The 22,477-nt window shown below is 34.3% G+C and overlaps 1 protein-coding gene across 7 annotated transcripts in view; it reads right to left on the bottom strand.

Moving 5' to 3' along the window:
• Positions 1-20,568, bottom strand: part of LOC115520450 (serine/threonine-protein kinase TNNI3K) — a 289,743-nt gene extending 269,175 nt beyond the window's left edge. For 2 of the 7 annotated variants that reach the window (XM_032594324.1, XM_032594325.1), the window contains exons 1-4: positions 20,431-20,568; positions 19,735-19,843; positions 8,700-8,785; positions 7,475-7,572 (exon numbers count right to left, since the gene is read on the bottom strand). In XM_032594324.1, coding sequence (XP_032450215.1) covers positions 7,475-7,572; positions 8,700-8,785; positions 19,735-19,843; positions 20,431-20,470 — 333 coding nt within the window. In that variant the 5' untranslated portion in view covers positions 20,471-20,568. The remainder of the gene's footprint in view (positions 1-7,474; positions 7,573-8,699; positions 8,786-19,734; positions 19,844-20,430) is intronic. The other 5 variants (XM_030324809.2, XM_030324810.2, XM_030324808.2 and 2 more) reach the window with 5 other exon arrangements.
• Between the last annotated feature and the right edge of the window lie 1,909 nt (positions 20,569-22,477).

Below are 22,477 nucleotides of genomic sequence, written 5' to 3'. Positions count from 1 at the left end.
TGCTAATTTTATATGGATTATGATAAAAAAAGTTTGGAGTTCATTGATATAAGTGCAGATTTCACTACTTTGATGTTTTTAGGATTACATATTCTCATCTCTTTAGAATCTAATAATCTAAAAGACACGATCCTTTTTGTTTTTCCGTACAAAATGGCAGAACATTAGGTTTTCAAAAAATGTTTGTTTGAAGCGGAATTTCAACGAAGTTAATTTTTATTGAGTACTTACTGTGTGCTATGTGTTTTGCTGAATATTACATATGGTTTGTCTTTCTAAACTATAAACCACCCAATGAAATAGGTAATTCTATTTCCTCCATTTCAAGACTAAGGAGAGAATAATTTGTCTAAAGATACACAGCTAACAAGTCTCAGAACTGAGAGGTGGAAACAAATAGTCTAGCTTCTAAGCTGACCATCTTTATTAAAGTACATTACATCAATCAAGTATTTTTTGAGCTCGTGTTTGGATACTCATCATTAATATCTCATGGGTATTTATAAAGGATCTTTTATAGGTCCTTACACACTGAGAAATTAAAGAAAAAGACTATCTCAATGCTCAAAGTTCACAGACCAATATGTGAAATATCCAAACAAATAATTATAAGTGCTGTAATATAAAACAATGTGAATTTGTAATTGAAACCCAAAAGACAATACAATAAAATCTGCTTGGGAGTTCAAGAAAGCTCAAAGAGGCTCAATTTATCTTGATTTTAAATAAGTAATAATTTCCTATTAGGAAAAGAAATAAACATACATTTAAGCAGAAGAAATAATAAGGATAAAAACATTGGAGTATGAAAAACCCTTGTCCTAAAGAATAAAGTAATCTAGAACAGTGCTTTTCAAACTTTAGCCTGCAAACCTGTCAGCTAGAATTAAAAATGAACAAACAAACAGACAAACAAACATTCTGGATGGTTAGGGGTGGGATAGGAAGTGACATTCTGCATTTCTAAAAATCTCTCATTGAAGCAGGTACTGCTGGTCTTACCACAATTTGATTTGCAAGACTTGAACAATGATCTTCATCAGGTAGCCTTACATTGCTTACATCAAAATTGCCTAGGCCATTTGTTAAAATTTTAGATTCCCAGTATATTCTACATATATCAAATTTGATTGAGGTGAGATGGAAAAAGATATATCCATTTTAAACATGTAGTTACCATATAATTCTTATGCATATTAAATTTGAAAATCATTAGAGTTGGGTGAATAGAAAAAGTCTGCAGGAAAAAGTCTGAAAAGTGATTCCAGCAAACATTATGAATTAAGGAATTTTGAATTTCTTATTTAAAAGCTTGAATTTTATTATCCAGGTAATAGATGACAAAGGTTAAGTTTTAAACAGAATATTGACATTATAGATGTGTGTCTTATGCAGATCATTTTGGAAGTAATCTAAAATAGATGGGGGTATGATTGGATAACTTGCATAGATTTTCCCTACTGGCAAGTCAAAGAAACCCATAAAATGTAACAAAATGTATGACAATATGAAGAACATGAACAAAGAACTGTGATCTTCGGACAAACGGAAAGATACAAAGGAAACCTCCACAATATTCCATGATTGCTGTGGCTTTCTGCCTGAGATTATTTCCCTGTCACAGAAGATAAAGTGGAAGGGCAATCATAATGAATTGACAATGGAGATGAAATTTCTGGGATTATAAAATGACTGTAATTTGTCAAGCAGGGTAACTGAGCAGCAGAAGAAGCTTCACAGACAGAGAACTGCAGATATCTGCATTGAGATTCACTGCAAGTTTTTGAGTTGGGCCGCACAGGAACAGAGAAAAACTCTATAGTAGATAAAATCAGCTGATTTATGGCTGAAAGGTGAATGGTAATGATGGAAGAGGTCATGCAATAATAGAAGATTTTGGAGTAACAGAAGGCAGAATGGAGACTTTACTGAGTGAGTTAGGCATTCAAGATATCAAAAGTTAGGAACCATATTCAGGAATGAGGACCACATCCTGGAGCAAGAAGTATGCCATTAAGCTTAGTTTGAAACTCAAATAGACCCATCCTAACAACAAATCAAATCAAGATTGAGTAGGTGAAATGAATCCACCAAAAATGTAACTGCCTTCCAGAAACAAAACAAAAGAAAAATTCAACAACCTTTAATGTGTTTTTCTTTTTGAGAGAGAGAGCACGAGCAGGGGAAGGGCAGAGAGACCTGGGAACAGAGGATCTGAAGCAGCCTCTCTGCTGACAGCCCAGAGCTTGATGCATGGTTTGAACTCAGGAACTGCAAGATCATAACCTGAGCCAAAGTTGATGCTTAACCAACTGAGTCACCCAGGCACCCCAAAACTCAACACTCTTTAAAGGAAGATAACATGATGATTTACTAAAACAAATAATATATAATGTCTAACATGCAATAAAAAATTAATAAATAGTGAAGAAACTGGAAAATGTAATATTCAGCCAAGAGAAAAGTGTCCACTAGATATAAACACTGAGGTAATCCAGGTGTTAGAAACAACAGATAAGGCATTTAAAAAGCAGTCGTTGTTGTGCCTGGGTGCCTCAGTTGGTTAAGTGTTCAGCTTCAGCTCAGGTCATTATCTCACAGTTTGTGTGTTCGAGCCCCACATTGGGCTCTGTGGTGACAGTTTGGAGCCTGGAGCCTGCTTCTGATTCTGTGTCTCCCTCTCTCTCTCTGCCTCTCTGCCCTTCCAGTGCCCACGCTCTGTCTCACTCTGTCAAAAATAAATAAACATGGGGCACCTGGGTGGCTCAGTTGGTTAAGCGTCCAACTTCAGCTCAGGTCATGATCTTGCAGCCGGTGAGTTCGAGCCCCTCGTCAGGCTCTGTGCTGACAGCTCAGAGCCTGGAGCCTGCTTCAGATTCTGTGACTCCTTCTCTCTCTGCCCTTCCACCTCTCACACTCTGTCTCTCTCTGTCTTTCTCTCAAAAATGAATAAACATTAAAAAAACATTTATAAATAAATAAATAAATAAATAAACAAACAAACAAATAAACATTAAAAAAACTTAAGTCATTAATCATAGCTTCCAGAATTTAAAAGAAAATAAAGAAAAATAAAAGAAACAGATGAGTAATCATAAAAGAGAAATTGAGATTATATTTAAAAATCAAAGGAAATCCTAGAACTGAAAAGTATGGTATCTGAAATGAATAATTCTTAGATTAACATCAGATGGGAGATGGCAGAGTGATAGTCTTTGAACTTGAATTCAGGTAAATAGAAATAATCAAATTTTAAAAACAGAGAAAAAAAAAGAGAAGAAAATGAATAGAGACTCAGTAACATATGGAAGATTATCAAACATTCTAACATACATATATGAAAAAACAATAATCAAAATTCATGAATTTGATAAAAACATAAACTTATGGATTTAAGAAGCTCAGTGAACTCTAAAAAGCATTATACAGAGACAATCATACATAATATTATTATAACCAATCTGCTGAAAACTAGATATTTTCTCTCATTTTCTTTAAAATATATGAAGTGTTTATCATGAAAATTCTGACAGTATATTCATATATAGAAATAATGTACATGGAAACAATACTATAAAGAATGAAGATAAAGTGGAACTATAATATGGAAGGTGCTTACATTTAAAGTGATATAGGCCAATATTAACAGACAATGCACATGTTTGTTCAAGATCCATAGTGTAATCACTAGAGTAATCAGTTAAAAAATAATGCATAAAAGTTTTTCTCTTTAAATGCCACTGCTAAGAAAATGAAATGCAAGCCATGGACTGGAGAAAAGTTTTGCAAAATGTATATCCAACAAAAAAACCCATATCTAAAATATATAAAGATATCTTCTTACAATTTAAGAAAACAATAAACCAAATTTAAAAATGGAATTAAGATTTGAACAGACACTACATCAAAAAAAAAAATGGTGACAAACTAGCACATAAAAATCTACTCAACTTCCTTAGCCATTAGGGAAATGTAAATTAATCCTGAAATATTAATATACATCCAATAGAATCACTAAAATAAAAAATATTGATAAGTGTTGGCAAGAGTATGTAACATAACAACTAGAATCTCACACATTGCTGATGGGAATAGAAGATGATATAGCTAATTTGGTAAAGATCTTGGCATCATTATGATATGACCCATCAATTCCATTCCTACATATTGCCCAAGAGAAATAAAAATGTATGTTCAAACGAAGATCTGTACATGAATGTTAATAGCAGCTTTATAACAGTCAAAATCTGGAAATAACCCTTATATCCGTAACAGATGAATTGTTAAACAAATGGTGGTATATCCATAGAATGGAATACAACTACAAATTAAAAGAAGTGAATTACTGAACACACAACAATAGCACTCTGCTAAGTGATAGAAACCATATATAAAAGAAAATATACTAACTGGATTGCATTTATGTAAAATTCTAGAAAGGGAAAAACTATAGTGAAAGAAAACATAGTATTTGCAGAGGCCAGGGGGCTAGGGCAGGGAATTAACCACAAAAAGGTATGAAGGAACTCTTTTACATGATAGAAAAGTCCTATGTCACAACTGTGATGATAGTACATGACTCTATACATTTTTAAAACTCATCAAATTGTCCACTTAAAATTGTGAAATTATTGCGCATAAATTATATATCAATAAATTTAATCCCTATTAAAAAAAATAAACTAAGCAGAAACAAAGGAAAAATAAACCAAAAAAGTCAGAGGAGTGCTAACTATACACATGGAATTAAAAAATAAAACATCTGCTCCATTATTATCAATAAAAGCAGAGTTGCCCTGCTGGTAAAAACTACCCAAGTCTGAGGCAGGCCCAGCATGCCAGGGTGTATACTTGAAAAAGCTGCTGATATGACCAATAAAAAGTGTGAAAATCAAATTATTCGTTTTGTGAATGTTAAGAAAAAATTCAGTTCATTTGCAATATTTATAAACATCCAAATAAGTACATATAAATACATAACTATTCTGTATGCACCAAAATATTAGATCAAGAAAGGAAAGGAAAGAAAAGGAAACAAAGGAAAGGAAATCTCTTTTAGATAAAAGGAGATTACAGAGACAAGAAAAGTAAAAATGAATGATTCTGGAATCAATCCTAAACAAGAAAAAAAATAAACAGCTTTTTATAAATGATGCTAATAGGACAATTAACCAAATTTGACTTTGGACAATAGATTAAATAATAGTATTGCATCAATGTTAAATTTTCTGATTTTGATCATTGTATTATGATTATGTAAGTGTATTTTCTTTTTCTTAGGTAGGGCAGAGTGGATAGTTAGAACTAGATTTAATGCAATAGTTTCTGTGTTTTAAGGGAAATTGTAAATTTAATTTGTTTTTGCCCTTGTTAAAGAATGAGTAATCATGTACTCTACTATGGCCTTTTTAAAAACGTTGCCTACTCTGTGTCCTAAGATTCTAAATTTCTTTAAACTTGCTATGAGAAAGCTAGTCCATATATCCTTCTGTAAAATATATGAAAACAGAAGAAATAGAGGGATTCCTAAAAATGGAAACTTAGTTTGATAAAAAGAATTGGAAGAAATAGATTCTGTAAAGATTGTAGCACTAAATCATTGAGAATGCATTTCTGTGGTTGTGTCATGCTAAGTGTCAGGAAAACAAACTAATGCAAAAAGGAATCTCCCAGTCAGATTCAGGATTCATGGTTTTGCATACTGCCTTAACTCTCCATCATTCCCTTCCTATTCCTTGGAGGTCTTCTACTTTCACCTCCTGCTAGTCAGCAGAAAAGCCAGCATCAGACACTGTTTTCCTACCTCCTGAACTCAGCCTCAATACAAGTTTCACAGGAAACTTGGTATTCAATTCCTCCTAATACCTGCACAGTTATGTGCAGTTATCAGCACATAACTGATGCTTTCTCCCAGAAAAAAAAAAATTGACTGGGCATTGACTGGGGGTAGAAAAGGGTATGCATTAGAGCATTTGCACTATGAATCACAGGAATATGTGAATCTGAATCATGGCAAAATATGGCTCTCTTCCCCCAGTGATGAACTCCAAAGGTTGAAGGAGAGAATGTAGTGCAAAGTGATCTTGGTACGAGCAAACAGCTGCCTACCCCCCATACCTGCACATACAAAATTGAAATAAAATCCTGTCACAGATTCATATGAAATTGAGAAAGAACAAAATATGCAATATAACAATGAGAGTCTGAAAGTATGAGCCAACTGCACTTGATTCTAATCATTACTCTGACATTTACTAGATATCTAATTTTAACTTTCAATTTCCTTTTTCTATAAAATAAACCCTATTATGCATCTCACTAAGTTATATTAATAAAGAAACAATGCATATAAAACCTAGTGTGATAGTTAACTCATAATAAGTGCAGAGTAAGTAGAAACTCATTACTATTAGAGAATAATATATTTTATATATTCTAATTTATTTTTTTTAATGTTTACTCATTTTTGAAAGACAGAGAGAGACAGAGCACAAGCACGGGTGGGGGCAGAGAGAGGGGGGACACAGAATCTGAAGCAGGTTCCAGGCTCCGAGCTATCAGCACAGAGCCCGACATGGGGCTTGAACGCACGAACTGTGAGATCATGACCTGAGCTGAAGTCGGACGCCCAACTGACTGAGCCACCCAGGTGCCTCCAACTTTTAAAATGTTTAATTTATTTTTTAATATTTTATATATTCTATAAATTTATATTTATGACAATCTCAAGGATCTATCCCAATATGGAGTATCCTAGTTTTTCCAATCCACTTTTACATTTACTTTCTGATGAGGTACTGAGATTAGCTTGGAAACAGGGACTGGAAACAAACTAAAACAAAAGTAGGAGATATAAAAGAAGGAGACTAAAGGGAAATCTAGAGACATTTTTAATATCTGGAGATATTTTTAATAATGTGAAGAAAAAGGAATGTAGCTTCAATGTGCTGCTTTTATCCTCAAATACATCCTCTTCTGCATGGAAGCAGCTTGGTCTCCTGGTCAGAAGCTCTGGCAAGGGGACCAGACTGCCAGGTCTTAAATCCTGGCTAACCCACTGACCATGTAATCTTGGGGACAATAATAGTACTCACGCACGGGTTTCCTATGAGAATTAAATTAACATGGAAAGCATTGAAAAGAGTATGTGTCTGGTATATAGATGATACCTGTTAAATATAGAGAAAGAACTTCATCCAGTAATATAATAATGCTCTGGTTCCTCTGAACGTTTCCCACGATTGTCAATTTGCAAAAAAAAAAAAAAAAAGTATGGAAGAAGAAGGAAAGGAGAAGGAGAAAAAGAAGAAGGAGTTGGAGGAAAAAGAGAAGAGGAATAGGAAGGAGAAGGGGAGAAAGGAGGAAGGGGAGGAGGAGGAGGAAGAAGAAGAAGAAGAAAGACAGCAGCAGCAGCCTGAAGATACATTATCATCCTTGGTTCTAATACAGTATTGTGGGAACAAAGATATTATACCTTGTAAACTGCCAAGTGCAAGGCTGTAAATCCATTTCTTGTCAGTCGAGATGGACGAAGCCCTTTTAACATAAGGGTTCTAATATGTGACTTGTTGCCTGAATGAGAAGAGTGAAAGAAACTTATGTTGTTGTGGGGATAGACCAAGTGACTTTAAAATATCTTTTTGACTTAATGATAAATTCACACTGATGTATGAAAATGTCAGACTGCTGTTCTGCAGGTAATTTGTAAAGTTTTCTATTAATTGACAGCCTTCCTTAGTAGTGAACATTTTATTACACTTATAAAACTTTATATCAATGCTGTTTATTTTAATGCATTTGTGTTATATTTTTCTATAGTGCTTTCATCATTAGTTGGTTTTAAAGCATTAAAAAAAGGGAAAAAAAATCTTAATAAATTATTAGGGAAAAGGCTTAGATAGAAATCGAGTTGCCCAGGATGCCTCAGAACATCATTAGCAGAACTTATTTAGATTAGAGATATCTGGAAGAAATGATGAAGGTTGGGGAAAGTACGTTTAAATTTGGGAGGAAAATCTGTTAAGTAGAGTATGCTTAATTTGTTTGGGAGGAATGGTTAAGGAATAGGATTAGAGTTGATATTTCTACATTAGTGTTTTATTTAAAAACCCAAGTTCAATGAATACTAGTTTGGATTAACAAAATAAATACTAACCATTCATTAATTCAATAAATTTATTAGGTACCTACCAAATGCCAGTCTCCATGCTAGGTGCTTGGAATACATTAATGAACAAAGCAGAACAAAATATGAGCCAAATTTAACTCTAAATCTTCACTTTGATCAATCTTCACTTTGAGATTTTATGTTTGGCATTTATCTTACCTTCCACATATCTTACTGTAGATTGTAAAGCAATTGCATGATGATATTTTAGGGAATGCTTTAAGTGCTTCTGAAATTAACCTAATCTCTGACTAGCAAACCCAATGCTGAAAAATGCTTTTTTTGATTTCCAAGCAAACTAAGTGACTTGGTTCAGGGTACGAACACAATAAAACTTAAATTCAGAGCTAAATCAACTGGAACATCTGCCTGGTAGTTACTGTTTCACCTGAAGGTTATCAGCGTTGTAGGGATAAAGCAAAAAAGAAAATTGAGTATGAATAGAATCCTCCTGTAGACTATAAAGCAGCTCAAATCATTGACCATCTTTACATATAACGAGTTTATAAAGTATTGAGTTTCAAGCGCTCACCTCCACAAATGCAGCATAAATGAAGTAGAGACAGCCCATTTTCTGTGCGGTAATTTAAGTTGACTTTACTGAAGGCATCATCGGAGCTGAAAAAGAATTTTTTCATATGATCAAAAATTTCACCTTTTAGTTTATTATTTTTTACTGGAAAAAATATAAAAGGGACTACTATTACTATAAATTAAAAAAATACGTCTTTTGTGGGATTTCATTGTACCTAGAAAAATAATTTTGAATATACATCTATATGAAGAAAACCTAAGTCAAGAGAAAATAATACGGAAGTTTGAGAGCCCAGGTTTAAATTAAGGACTCTTATGCATTTTGTTTTCTATGTATAATTTGAACGTTTCAAGGCAACTTTATGAATTAAAATTAATGTAGAAATAGAAAACAGACATTTGAAAGTAAATCATTCACATGCAAAATTTCACATCATATTTATGGAGAAAGTCAAGAAATTCCCTCCAAAAAGAAAAAAAAAATGAAGCATTTTGGTAAGAGATTGGAGAGAGGAATATAATCCCAAAGTTTTACAAATTCTGCCTGAAGCAAAGTTTTCCTTGTACTCTGACTGGGTCAGGTTTCACAGATAAAGAAGGTCTAAACTCTGATCGGGTACTATGATACACAGTCCCCTGAGAGGAGTAGTGTTAGTGATTCAATTAGTAAAATCCTTGCCTTTGTCTGAACAAAGACCATTGCCCCAGGAGGGCCCTAGAGAGCCAAAGGTAGCCTTGGAAAAGGAATGTAAAGCTAAAATTCTTGACCTTTTGAAATTGTTGGTACTCCCAGGACATTTTTCAGTAGAAATGAAATCATATCCTTGGCCTCCCAGGTCAATTTCAAGCCACTTCCTGCCTATTTAAATCTCCAGCAGCTTTAGTGAGATAGCATAGTCTTTGGTGAGTGAGCCTTCCATATCATTTGTAAAGTACTTACACTTGAAAGGTACTATAAATTCAGGACATTATCATCAAGGCACCCAGTTAAGCACTTCAAAAGCTACTGGAATTTTAAAATAGAAAAGAAAAGGTGCTATTCTCCAGGGTGCTGCTAAAAAGAGAAAGCCTTTAAATCTAGAGACATCCAAAGGATCTCGGTGAAATGTCGTAATTAGCAATGGCAATCCCAGTGGTTTGTTTTCATAGAATATCCTAAAACTTCCCCATCCTCATAACCATCTTGCCTTGAATGTTCAACTTCTCAGCTGCCAAGTCCACTGACATGCTTATTCATATTGAGAAATCTACCTCAACTTGCTTTGGAATAATATATGTAGGAGTGCAGTAAACTCAGGGTCAATTTTACAAATGTTAATAATATAATAGAGGAAGGAGCCAAGTATTTCAGGAGAAATGGCTAAGAGTTTAACGCATTCCTATCTGTACTTTCCCACAGTTCAATGAATTATGCCCCCCCAAAAATATTTCTGATGAAAATACTACTTTTTAAAATATCTATCTGAAATGAACCTAATTGTAAATGGTATACCTATTTTATGGTATGTGCAATAACTTCACAAAATAACACAACTCTTGGAAATGTGTGGCCTTTCCCTGTGTCAGGCTTCTAAACTCTTAAAGCCGATTGTATTACAGATGTCTTGGAGAAAAAAAACTTAATAGGTAGTACTAAACAAAGTGCACTCAGCAGCCCAGACTTACAAGTGCATTCACAGAGGTCTTCTCTGTGGTTATGATTTCAAATAATACAGGTTTTCTGAAAAGCTGAACTCTGCTTTTTAAAGCTAGGTAGATGGGATTTTTCTCTTGAAGTTTGTAGGAAATCAGTGTCCGTAAATAAAAAGGGAAAGAAAACTGTGACTAGCAATTGAAGATGTTGATTGACAATGATTTAGAAGTTCTGATCTGTGTTGGCTTTTCTTTCTTGGTCCTTCCATTATCCAGCAATGAAAACACACAATAAGATCAAAAGACAGAAAACAAAGTATTGGGTGGAGAAGGACAGGGAGGCCTTCTGTTAAATGTAAAGAAATATATAACCTTCATCCTAAAAGAAGAACAGGGAAGGAAGTACCTTTTGAGCTAACTATAATGAACTTAATGGCAAACGGTGAAAGAAGAAAGGCTTGGGAGTCCTCTGTAGCAATAAACTCCTGAGAAAATTAGTTTTTCAATGTGTATCTCTAATATTATACAGCAATATTTCCCATGTTTTGATGTTTTAAAAGTGGAAAATCATTTCAGCAGTGTAGCTGAAATGTAGGTAATCCTTAAAAACTTGTCCTTGTATTTACACCAGGATTGAAATCCTATCCTGCTTCTGCTTTTTAAGTAGTCTTTTTTTTTCCCTCCAATTTGGGCAAGTTATTAAACCTCTTCAAATTTAATTTCTTCAGTTATAAAATGATTAAAATAATACATAGACATTGTATTGTTATGAAGAATACATGAGGATAGGGCTTACTATAGTATCTAGCACATATGTTATCAATAAATTGTTATTTTATTATTATTACTAGTATTATCAAGATCACTGAATGTACAACTTCCCCTGCATAGTCTATGCCTTGGGAGATTTTAGCATAATTTTCAAACCAAGTTTGACCTGCTTCAATCTCTCACATTTGACAACCTGTAAAATTTCCTGATTTTGACAATTTTATGCTCATGGTGACTCTCATTTAGGCTCCTAGACAATGTCTGACCCTGTCTTCACATGCTTTTAAAAATGGCTACCAAGCTCACTGTTGTGACACCTAGCACCTGTCAGTGATTCAGAGCAACTACTAGAATCACAATTTTATAACATAAGTCCTAGGGCATCATGTCAATGGGAAGGCTATTATCAACACTGGAGATATTAAAAGAAGAATGAAGGGAAAAGGGAGATATTAAAAATCCAAAGGGGAAAAAAGATTGCACTGAAATGTTTTATTAAGAAGATAGATTCAATTGCTTTCTTATTGCATGATCTAACTTTGATGATGTATTCAGTCAGTCTGGCACAACACCAACTGTATGCTCCACCTCTGTTCTTAATGCTCACTTTACTATGTTCTCAACAGTCTACTGGATATAAACTACTCACTAATCTCTGGATCCTTTAGGTGCCTCAGTCCTGGGGAAATGCATGCTACATAGAATCCTGCAACTGATCTTTGCATTAATTCTGATCTCTAATGCCCAGACCAGCTTTGCAAAGAAAGTAAACACTGAATAAACAAAATATAAGATGCCACAGTTTATTGCTTTATTTAAGATATGAATAACCCTGAATGAATATCTATTGTTTACATAAGTCACATTGAAAGCATGAATTATATTAGTTACTTTCTGTTCAACAATCAATTCTCAGCTCACTGAATTTTAAAGTAGACTTGACCATTCATAAGTGACTCAATGTACAGTCCTAAATAGCTCCTTGCTCAAAACTGAACTGTTGGGGCGCCTGGGTGGCGCAGTCGGTTAAGCGTCTGACTTCAGCCAGGTCACGATCTCGCGGTCCGTGAGTTCGAGCCCCGCGTCGGGCTCTGGGCTGATGGCTCAGAGCCTGGAGCCTGTTTCCGATTCTGTGTTTCCCTCTCTCTCTGCCCCTCCCCTGTTCATGCTCTGTCTCTCTCTGTCTCAAAATAAATAAACGTTGAAAAAAAAAATTAAAAAAAAAAAACAAAAAAACTGAACTGTTTCCTGTTGTTTTTGTTCTTTCTTCAATTATATCCTCCTTGAACTCATACAACTTCTATTAATACCAACAAAAATGAATTAACTGAGAATAGGCTCCCACAATATTTGGCAGTCAAGTGCAATTTTAATAGTACAATTTTTATCTTAACTTTAATAACTGGAATGTAATTTTTTTAATGAGAGTTACTTTGGGGCTATATTTGAATCCTAATTCTCACTTCCCATTAACTTTTAGTCAAATGTTTCTGTTTTGAAACATGTAATTAAAATATTCAAGGTTTTAATGCAATCATTCCTAGGAGAGATACCTCATATTCTCTTCTTTTGCCTCTTCTAAAGGAACTGTGTATGTCAAATTCACTGTCAACTGAACATCACTTATGTATTCTAATACCCTAAGCTCAATTTATTTTTTAATTTTCCTTTATATTTTTCATCACCTGCCATGCCAGACTGTAACTTAACATATCCTAATGAGTTCATACTGCTTGCTGGGGTATGGATGAAGTTCCTAATTAAAATGAACTCACTATTATGAATATATTTCTAACAGTAAATTCTGTCCTTAATCATTAAAAATGGTAGTTCTGTACCCAAAGGTTACTTTCTTTCTTGTAGCATAATGAACTCTTTTCTTAGCCTTTACCTTGTATCCAGAAAAGTATGCAGTTTTGTGATCCAATTAAACTCCTTTCTCATGACCTCATCCTTTCAAGAAAATATTTGACATGACCACAACTGGAAACCAATTAAAATGTAACATTTGAATAGCTGGCCCTAAATAACATACTACTGTCCAAAATATTCTCATAGGTAGATTACATTTTTTTAAATTAATTCATTTGCTGAAATTTAGGAAAAGACCAAGAAGGTAGAAAGGAGAAATGGATTTGTTATAGATCATCTAGTTTCCCAATTTGGTAATTTAGGTTTCAAAGGACTGGCTATAACTTCCTAATGTAGTTCTTTGTGGCTGCTTCTGATCCGGTCCCCATCAAACAACAGAAACAGAAAAATCATCAATAAGATCTGTTCCCAAGATACATCCCCCCAAAATATCCAGAATGTATTTGTCCAATATCACCCAGGTCCAATCAGCAAACTAATAACATGAAGTATATTTATTAATTCATCATACAATAAATAATTATTGAAATATGGTGGCAGATAGAGCAAGAATAGTGAAAGATGATAAAATTGAGACAATAATGATTTATTATGAGGCTTAGATTTTTGTAAGACTTACAAACATTAGCTGGTATAATAATTATTTTTAATAATGCACTGATATTGATTATTATATTGGTATTTTAACAACTTTATTGCTTTGCCTTGCATTTGAGAAGGGAGACTAGAAAAGAAAAAAGGAAGATGGGGGGCAGTGTAGGATGGAAGGGAAGACTAGAGGGTGGATAAAAGGAGGAAAGATAAAGCTAGTGAGGTAACAAGCTGGAGGGAGAGAAAGAGACTGAAAGAGAGAGATTGAGATTAGCTGCTTCATAATGTTTTAGCAAGATATTACTTTACAATTATTATTCATAACTAGTTTTACCTAGACAAGCAAGAAAAGAGGTACAGAGGTAGGCAGTCTTGGGGCAATGTGAATTGTCTTTCTGTTGTTTGGTTTGTTTTTGTTTTGTTGCTAACTAGCACAACGCACCAACATGTCAAATAATACTTTCACTCTATTTTAATTTTATAAGATAACATGTCCTCCCTCAGTAGTCCATTTTCTACTTTATTGGAGAATTTCACTCATTTTAGATTAAGTCAGCCTGCCATGTGCCTGGAGCTATTCACTTTACAATAGCTAAATTTCATAATTGGTTATAGTTTTGAAAAAGTTGATTTTTGGAAGATGTTTCATTTGGAGGATAGGTATGGTGGACTGCAGCTGGGTCCAGAGGAACTTTTCAGGGAGAAAATGAGCAGGAATGGCATACATATTTTTTTTCTCCCTTCCCCCCACCCTAATACATTTTTATCATGAAAGTATTATAACTGCTTGCTCATGGAACAAAGCATTCTTTTGATATTTTTGTTTATTTATGAAACCCAATCAATTTCAAAATGAAATATTATCATTATTAACCAAGGTACGTCTACTCAATGTCAAAATAAGATTTAAAATGAGAAAAAAATAGGGTTTATTGATTATTTTGAAATATCGTGGCATTGGAACAATATAACTTCTCTGGAACTCCTCACTGAGGTCAAATTTCATACTGCAGATTAAGCAGATAAAAAAGTAGCCTTGACAATTAAATTAGTAGAGCACAGCTCTAAAATTTTTAATGACTTTAAAACTTATTGAAACAAAGTAATGTAATTGGGAGGCTTTTAAAAGTTACATGGGGAGGGCCATTACTTATGTAAAACATTTTCAAACGTTGTGGGTGGGATACGTGTATCACCAGGGGTAGGAGTCGGGGGCTAAAATATAGTTTTCTACTCCCACACCCAGGGATAGTTCTAATACACAGGATATAGCAAAATTGTGGAGTGGTGTAGGGAAAATAAAAATATTTAAAAGATAATTCTGATCCATACTTACTCCACCTCCCAAGCTGAGAACCAAGGTCATGAAGATTACACATTTTGAAATTAAATACAAGTGGGTACAATCCCAGTACAATTATACATGTTGTTTATCCTAGTTCAAACCGGTTTAATTTGATGAGCTTATTTTCCTTAGGTATAAAATGGCAAGTGCAATGAATGACTACCTCAGATGTTGTTAACATAAACACAATGATTAGTTTTAACTACCATTTTTGAGTGTTTGCCATGTGCTGATCACTGTACCAAAGCACTTTACATATATACATTTAGGATTATATGAGCCAATGCATATTAAAATACCTGGTAGCATGCCTAGCATGTGCTAGGCACTAAGTTGTTAGTTTGTTTTTCTTTCAAGTGCCATGCAAATACGTATTACAAATAAATACAAATATAAATAAAGCCAAATAAGACAAAGAAGTTGCCTTTAGTAAACATATATACTAGTGGTTAGACAGTCCTGTAAATGGATAGACAACACCTTGTAATAAGTGCCATTATATTGATAAACATAAAGATTAGACATGGCATAGAAGAGGAAATAATCAGATAATGGTAATCAATGGGCCACTTCTGTCTTTCCTTCTTCTGCCATCCCTTTTCTTCCTATCTTCCATCTATTATCCCAACAAATGTCCAAAGTTATGAGTGAATGCAATTTTATTGTGGAAGAAGAGAGATTATTCCATTTCCATTCTCTTTCATTACCCTATCAAGCTTTCATTCCAAAGCTGCTACAAATTGGCATAAGAATATAATGGTTATCTTTATATTTTTAAAGTTTAGTACCATATTGCTCTATATTATATTGTGGGTGAAAGCTATACCAGGATATTGTGTATGTGAGCTAACAGAAGCCTTGGTGTACTATGGTGTGGAAAATCTCTTTGAATGAATGCAATTAGTATCTACCAAGAATTCCATAAAGAAACTTGTTAGCAAACAAAAACAACAAAAAAACCTCCAAAAAACTCCCAAATCTGTGTTTATATCAGTGATCCTCAACCTGTGATTCTGGTGTTAAGTGCTTCTTTTTGGGCATCTTATACCACTTCCTCTTATCGACATGTTTAGAGAAAGCCTGGTGTCATAAGGCATAACACAGTTGTTCACCACAGAAATACTAATTACATCATACAAGGCATGGAAAAAGATGAGAAAGAAACACCCAAAATGTCCTAGATACTCAAATGTGATCTCATACAATATTATGTTTAATCTTCCCAAATGCCATAAAATGTTGGCATGTGAGTCAATGAGTAAGACAATTTATATTCTCAGCACTCCATTCTCTTCCTTCCTTGTCATCCATCATTTTATTCTAGAGAAAAGAAAATCCTCAGAACTTTGCCCTAGGCATGACTGCCTTTCTTTCCCGATGATGCTATCAGTCTTGATGGAATCAGACAGAGTACTCTGTTTATGTTTGTTTGTTTGCTCCCTTGAATCTCTGTAGACCATACTAGTTGCCGGCTTTCTTTTTTCTCATGTTCTTCATCCCTTCACCAATAACACCTCAGGCAGAGTTCTCAGTGCAACTTGAGTATCTTTCTAAAGTAGTTTTTAAACTTCAGCAGAAGCATAATTTTTAGCATGCAAAAGTATTACCTGGGGAGCTTGTTAAAAATTCAGGTTTCTGGAAGTCAGCCCCAGAGATTCTGATTCATTTGATATGGGGTGGAATCATGGAATCTAAAATTTTAGCAAGCACTGCTGGTTACTCTACTGTATGAGGTTCTTAGCCCTTGGAGAAACATGATTCTAGGCTGTGAGTAATCTTCTCCTCAGCTTCATTATTATCATTTCTGGCTAATGCAACATTTCTGTCACTTCCTTAACAGCTTTAGCACCAGGCTACCACCAGTCTGCCTCTCCACAAAATGCCCTACCATTATTCTTAGGGAATTTGGCATCCATTTTGATGAGCCTTCTAGTCCTAGCCAAATCTCTCTTGATCACAATCTTTAAAAGTTATAGTTCAGATTTTGGCATCATCTTGAATTGTCCTAACATTTTACATTTTAACTTTTAAAAACATCCTGTTTACATAAAAACATTTGATCCTAACTTTCTTACTTCCTAACTTTTAATAAACTGTTACTTCTACTGGATAATAAAGTCTTCAGTCTTTCAAACTGTCCTTATTTACCCAATCAATGATGAAAATAGAAACCTCCAATTATTTCATGCCTACTGTATGTTAAGTTCTCTACTCAGCTTTTAATTAACATCATTTTGCAAATATCCATGAGGCTGTTATTATTAACCTCATTTTACAGATGCAGATGAGGCACAAAGACACCAAATAATATATCCAAGGATACATAGTTTGTAAAAAGAAGAAACTGCACTTAAAACTATATCACTGTAAAACCCTTATACTGACTGACCTAACCTTCTTACTCAACTTAGATAAAATGATCAAGACATTAGTTTTTCTTGACTCCTCTCGACCTTCCATGGTACTCATCCATTCTTGCCTATATATCTTTTTTTTTTATTTTTTTTTATTTTTTTTTATTTTTTATTTTTTTTAATTTTTTTTCCACGTTTATTTATTTTTGGGACAGAGAGAGACAGAGCATGAACAGGGGAGGGGCAGAGAGAGAGGGAGACACAGAATCGGAAACAGGCTCCAGGCTCTGAGCCATCAGCCCAGAGCCCGACGCGGGGCTCGAACTCACGGACCGTGAGATCGTGACCTGGCTGAAGTCGGACGCTTAACCGACTGCGCCACCCAGGCGCCCCTCTTGCCTATATATCTTTACTTAACTATGCCATTTACCTGGAATGCTTTTTAAAATGGATAAATCAAGAGCTCCCAAATCTTCTTTTTTTTTAATTTTTGTATTTGAAACCATTTTATTTTTCTTCCCATTTATCACTTGTCATAGAATGTCTTCTGTGAGTTCTTTATATATGTCTTTCCCCTAAACCAGATTATGAACTCCTGGAGCAAGAAGAAGGGTATAGTAAATAGGAAGAACTCTCTCTATGGACTCAGGCTGACCTTGCTACAAATCAGAGTTACAGCACTTACTGACCATATGATCTTATAAGATACAATGTCTCTAGTCCTTAGTTTATTATCCATCAGAATTAATATTTATCACACAGAGTCATGGTGAGAATTACATAATGTCTCATATTTCATGTGTCTGGAATAACAACTTGAATGTATTTGGCACAATAAATACTGAACTATATTCTCCCTGACACTGTTTCCTGCCTCTCATCCCCAATACTGATTAGTAAAAAGGAGGTCACATTTATTGCATATAGTGGAAATGTAGGAAAAGTCAGCTATAGCAGGAGCTGGAAAAACAACTGCCCGTTGCTGATGGAGTATGATGTACTGATGAACTCAGGGTATGATGTAGAATAAATGGAAAACACAGAATAAAACCTACATCTCGACTCCATTGTTAAGCTTAATCCTTAAAAGGATATGTCTAGTTAAATTAGTCTTGACATATCTGCACAGTAATTCTTAAATTAAAAAATAAATTAATAAATGAGATTTTGAGTTCATAAAGTTGAGGGAAGTCTCTTCAGTTTAACCACATTTCATTCAGCATATTTATCTGAGTCACTAAGAGCTAGAGGACTTATGATTAAGTTCTACATTTGTATCTCTTTTCCAGTAAACTGATCACTTGAAAAAGCCTTATTAACCCACTGACAACTATATCATATGTGAATAACTTTAATTGCCAGTCGTGTTAACTTTATATATTTACTATATCTGAAAATTCTTTTGGAATATATCATTTGGTCACTGGTTTACACTTGTTTTCCAAGTAAAATAGAGGAGGTCCTTTGTCATGAGTACATTAGATTAATAACACAGGTATAAGTCAACATGTTTAACTGGCTTACGTGGAACTTTTCCTCAGTCAAGCAGCTAACTTAAACTGACCCTCAAAAATGCATCTAGTTTCTAGGGGCGCTTGGGTGGCGCAGTCGGTTAAGCGTCCGTCTTCAGCCAGGTCACGATCTCTCGGTCCGTGAGTTCGAGCCCCGCGTCGGGCTCTGAGCCTGGAGCCTGTGTCCGATTCTGTGTCTCCCTCTCTCTCTGCCCTCCCCCGTTCATGCTCTGTCTCTCTCTGTCCCAAAAATAAATAAACGTTGAAAAAAAAAATAAAAAAAAATGCATCTAGTTTCTCAATGTCAGATTCAATTTCTCCAGTAGGTTGCTTGTGTATATAAGGGTCCTGCCCCTCTTTTCTGAACATTTTGTGTCTTCCAAGGTTGTGACACTATGCCAGATTATTTTTCTCTTGTTATCATGAGCAAAACTCACTGAAAGTTTGAAGCCAGTATTACATGTTGTTATATGATTGTTCAGGGGCAGAATGATACTCAGTTCCATTAGGGGACAGCCCTTAAATGTCAAGAGACCAGAAGGTTTGTTAAAAATTGGACTTACCCTAGTAGCTCAAAAAGAACAACATGGCCAATATTCTACCACCATTTGAGAATAGAAGTCCTGCTGTTCGTTGCTGGCATGGTTTACAAGAAATCTAACTCCAGGGAAGATATTCAGATCAGCAATAGCTTGTATTCAAAAGTCAGCCCTTATTTTCCTCTCTTTTTAAACTTAAGTGATGGGAGCATGCAAGTCATATTTTAAGGAGATAAGATATTTGCATGTTAGGGGCTATATGAATGGCCAAGAAAGGGGTAACCTTACATTTTTAGGCTTACCATGATTAGTGACATCTGAGATTATACCAGTTGTGTTTTTAAATATAGATTTATCTAAAAACAAGATAAGTAACAAACGTACTTATACGAAGAAATAATAACTCTGAGAACTTCACCTAAATATGTGCCTTAGTTCTGCAAGTTCTTTTTCTTCGACTTGAAGGTCATCTTCTAATCTTTCTATTATAATAACATAAGATTCACTGACTTTCTTCTTCCATTCATCTAGTAAAGAAAAACAAATGAGACTGATTCATAGCTGCGCTTTGCAAAATGTAGACACAGATCATAACATACAAGTAATTAAAACTCCAGTTTTTAATTCTAAATTCTATAATACTTAATTTAAATTACTGACTGTGAGCTTAAAATGCAGATGTTTATATTTAAAATGCAATTATATTGAATTGTAGTAATTAAGAACCCATTTGATATTGGATAATATATTTACATAGAAGAATATATTTGACTTATTTCATTTGATTTTATTGCATTTTAATTACAGCAATCTTTAGTTTCTAGACAAAAGTTTTTAGGTTTCAAATTATAGATATTTAAGATATAATTCTAAAATCCCTATATTCAGCAGTATTCCTAAGAACATTATACCTAGCAACTAATATACTTTTGTAAGAAATTTTCTGTTTTCTCTAAAAATCTTTCAGAGAACAATAATTTGAGTTCAGATATCTTAACGGTTTCATATAATACATTATCATATCCTCCATGTAAAAAATAACAGATACTCCAATGAAATGTTAATTATCTATAACTACAGAACCATGTTACACTTAGGGCATAAGAATAATTACCAGTGCAAGTTTGGGTTGGTCTAGATTTATAATTTCCCATTTGTTAGAGGTGTCTTCTTGTCTCCAGTGCAGTTCCTCAGGTTACAAGATTCCAAGTTCAAGTGCAGTGACAGTCCAGTTGAAAAATACTTTGATAGTCTGGCTAAAAATAAGCTGACTGCCAAATGGAATGTCATGCAACAATGACAAAGAACAAAATAGTTTGTGCTTTCAAGGGTGAACTCATAAAGGGAACTAATCAGTCTGTTTAAAACAGCTGTATCAAAAATAAATAGTAAATGTTTCAATGGGATTATTTACCTTATCAATTGATTATCTACCCATGAATACTTTCATGGGTCATTTCTTTAGTAGGTAAATTTAGAAAGCGATTCAGTTACATCTGAGGTTCACAAAGAGCTATTAAAACTATCTAGAGCTTCTTTCTAGTCATTTACCCCTGAGTCAAAGTAATGCCAGTTGGAAAAGAGTAACTGGTGATAGAATTTGTCTCCCCATATAAATATGGAAACCCACATCTTATGTCACGCTACTAATAGAAATAAATGTAAGTTTAGCCTATATTAGAAGTACAAAATTGTAAAAAGAAATTCTCAACATAGACCATGATTAATTTTTAGCATGTGCTGATTATGTTAATCATAAGAATCATGGAGAAGAATCTAAGACACTGAGTTCCACCAGCAGCAATTCATAAAATAACAAGATTATGAATAATTAGATTAAATGTTTTCTGTGGGATGGATACTAGTCTGAGTACTTTATACACATTTGTCATTTATACCTCATAGAATCCTGCAAAGTATATATTATTCCCATATTATGGATGAGAAAATCCATATTTGCTGGTAGGTGGAAGAGTCTGGAATCAATTCTGGGTCTATATATTTCTGAAATTCAAGCTATATATTAATGTTAAATCTCCCATAATTCCTCTTTTATTCACCTTCCATTTATTTCATGGGGGATATTCTCTTTGTGTATGCATATATCTATTGATATAAATGAACTCAGGGTATGATGTAGAATAAATGGAAAACACAGAAAGAAAAGTTATCTGATTTTTAACTATGTATTTCTTTTGGGTAATGTAATTATACCTAGAAGATATAGATTTCAATCTTGAAATTCATCTCCAGAAGATATAGTTTTAATGTGACAGGTATGAATTTCACATTTACCATAGTTGAATATTCAAAGAATTTTCCCTTTTTGAAGTCAATGCTTAGACAAGTTTAGGATTCCTCACACCTTTTCTCAGCAAAGGTAATCTAAGCTCCAGAGGGAGGGCTTCCATACTGATCATAATATATAGCTAAAGAAGTAGATATCTGACTTCATGGACATCTCTGTCCTCCCCTAGATAAAACTCTCCTTATCTCTCATCTGCCATGGCTTTTGTTGTCTGCTATTGTGTAGGGGCCTCTGGTTACTTGGTCCATGCATTCTGCATTTTCCTTGTGAGACCCTCATCTCCTCAGGTCAGAAATTCTTTGCTTTTCCCAGACATACTACATTAAGGCTCATTGACCCAGGCACTGATGTCCTCAATGCTTGGTATTGAAGACCAAGCATTCAGTATAGTTCCAGAGACCATACTGGTTAGTCTTCTTTAAGAGACTTGCAATCTTCCAAGGCTACACCTTGGGAAATAATGTACAAGCTCTCCCTTCTCTCAAATTTCGCTAAACAATCCATGGTTTCCATACCTTGAATCCAGAGGGACAGGGATGGGAAGCAGGGCTGCAGACCTTCTAAAAGACATCTAAATCTATTTTTCCTTATCTTCTTTCTTATTTCTCCCTCAAACCTTACACCAGTGTGTGTGTGTGTGTGTGTGTGTGTGTGTGTGTGTGTGTGTGTGTGTGTCTGTTTACTGCCTGTACCGGTGAAGGAAAAGCTAGTTCTTATATCATTTTGCATTATTTTTCCAATTTCTTGTTTAGGATATAAATTTGACGCATTAATTTTTAGGATTTTTCCTTTTGATTTTCAACAATATTGTTATTCTTTCAGAAAGGCTGGCTCTTAAAAATAAAAGATTTGG

Source organism: Lynx canadensis, chromosome C1 (assembly GCF_007474595.2).
Source record: "Lynx canadensis isolate LIC74 chromosome C1, mLynCan4.pri.v2, whole genome shotgun sequence".
Classification (NCBI taxonomy): domain Eukaryota; kingdom Metazoa; phylum Chordata; class Mammalia; order Carnivora; family Felidae; genus Lynx; species Lynx canadensis.
The sequence above is the reverse complement of the archived record's forward strand: the minus strand, read 5'-3'. Positions and strand labels throughout refer to the sequence as shown.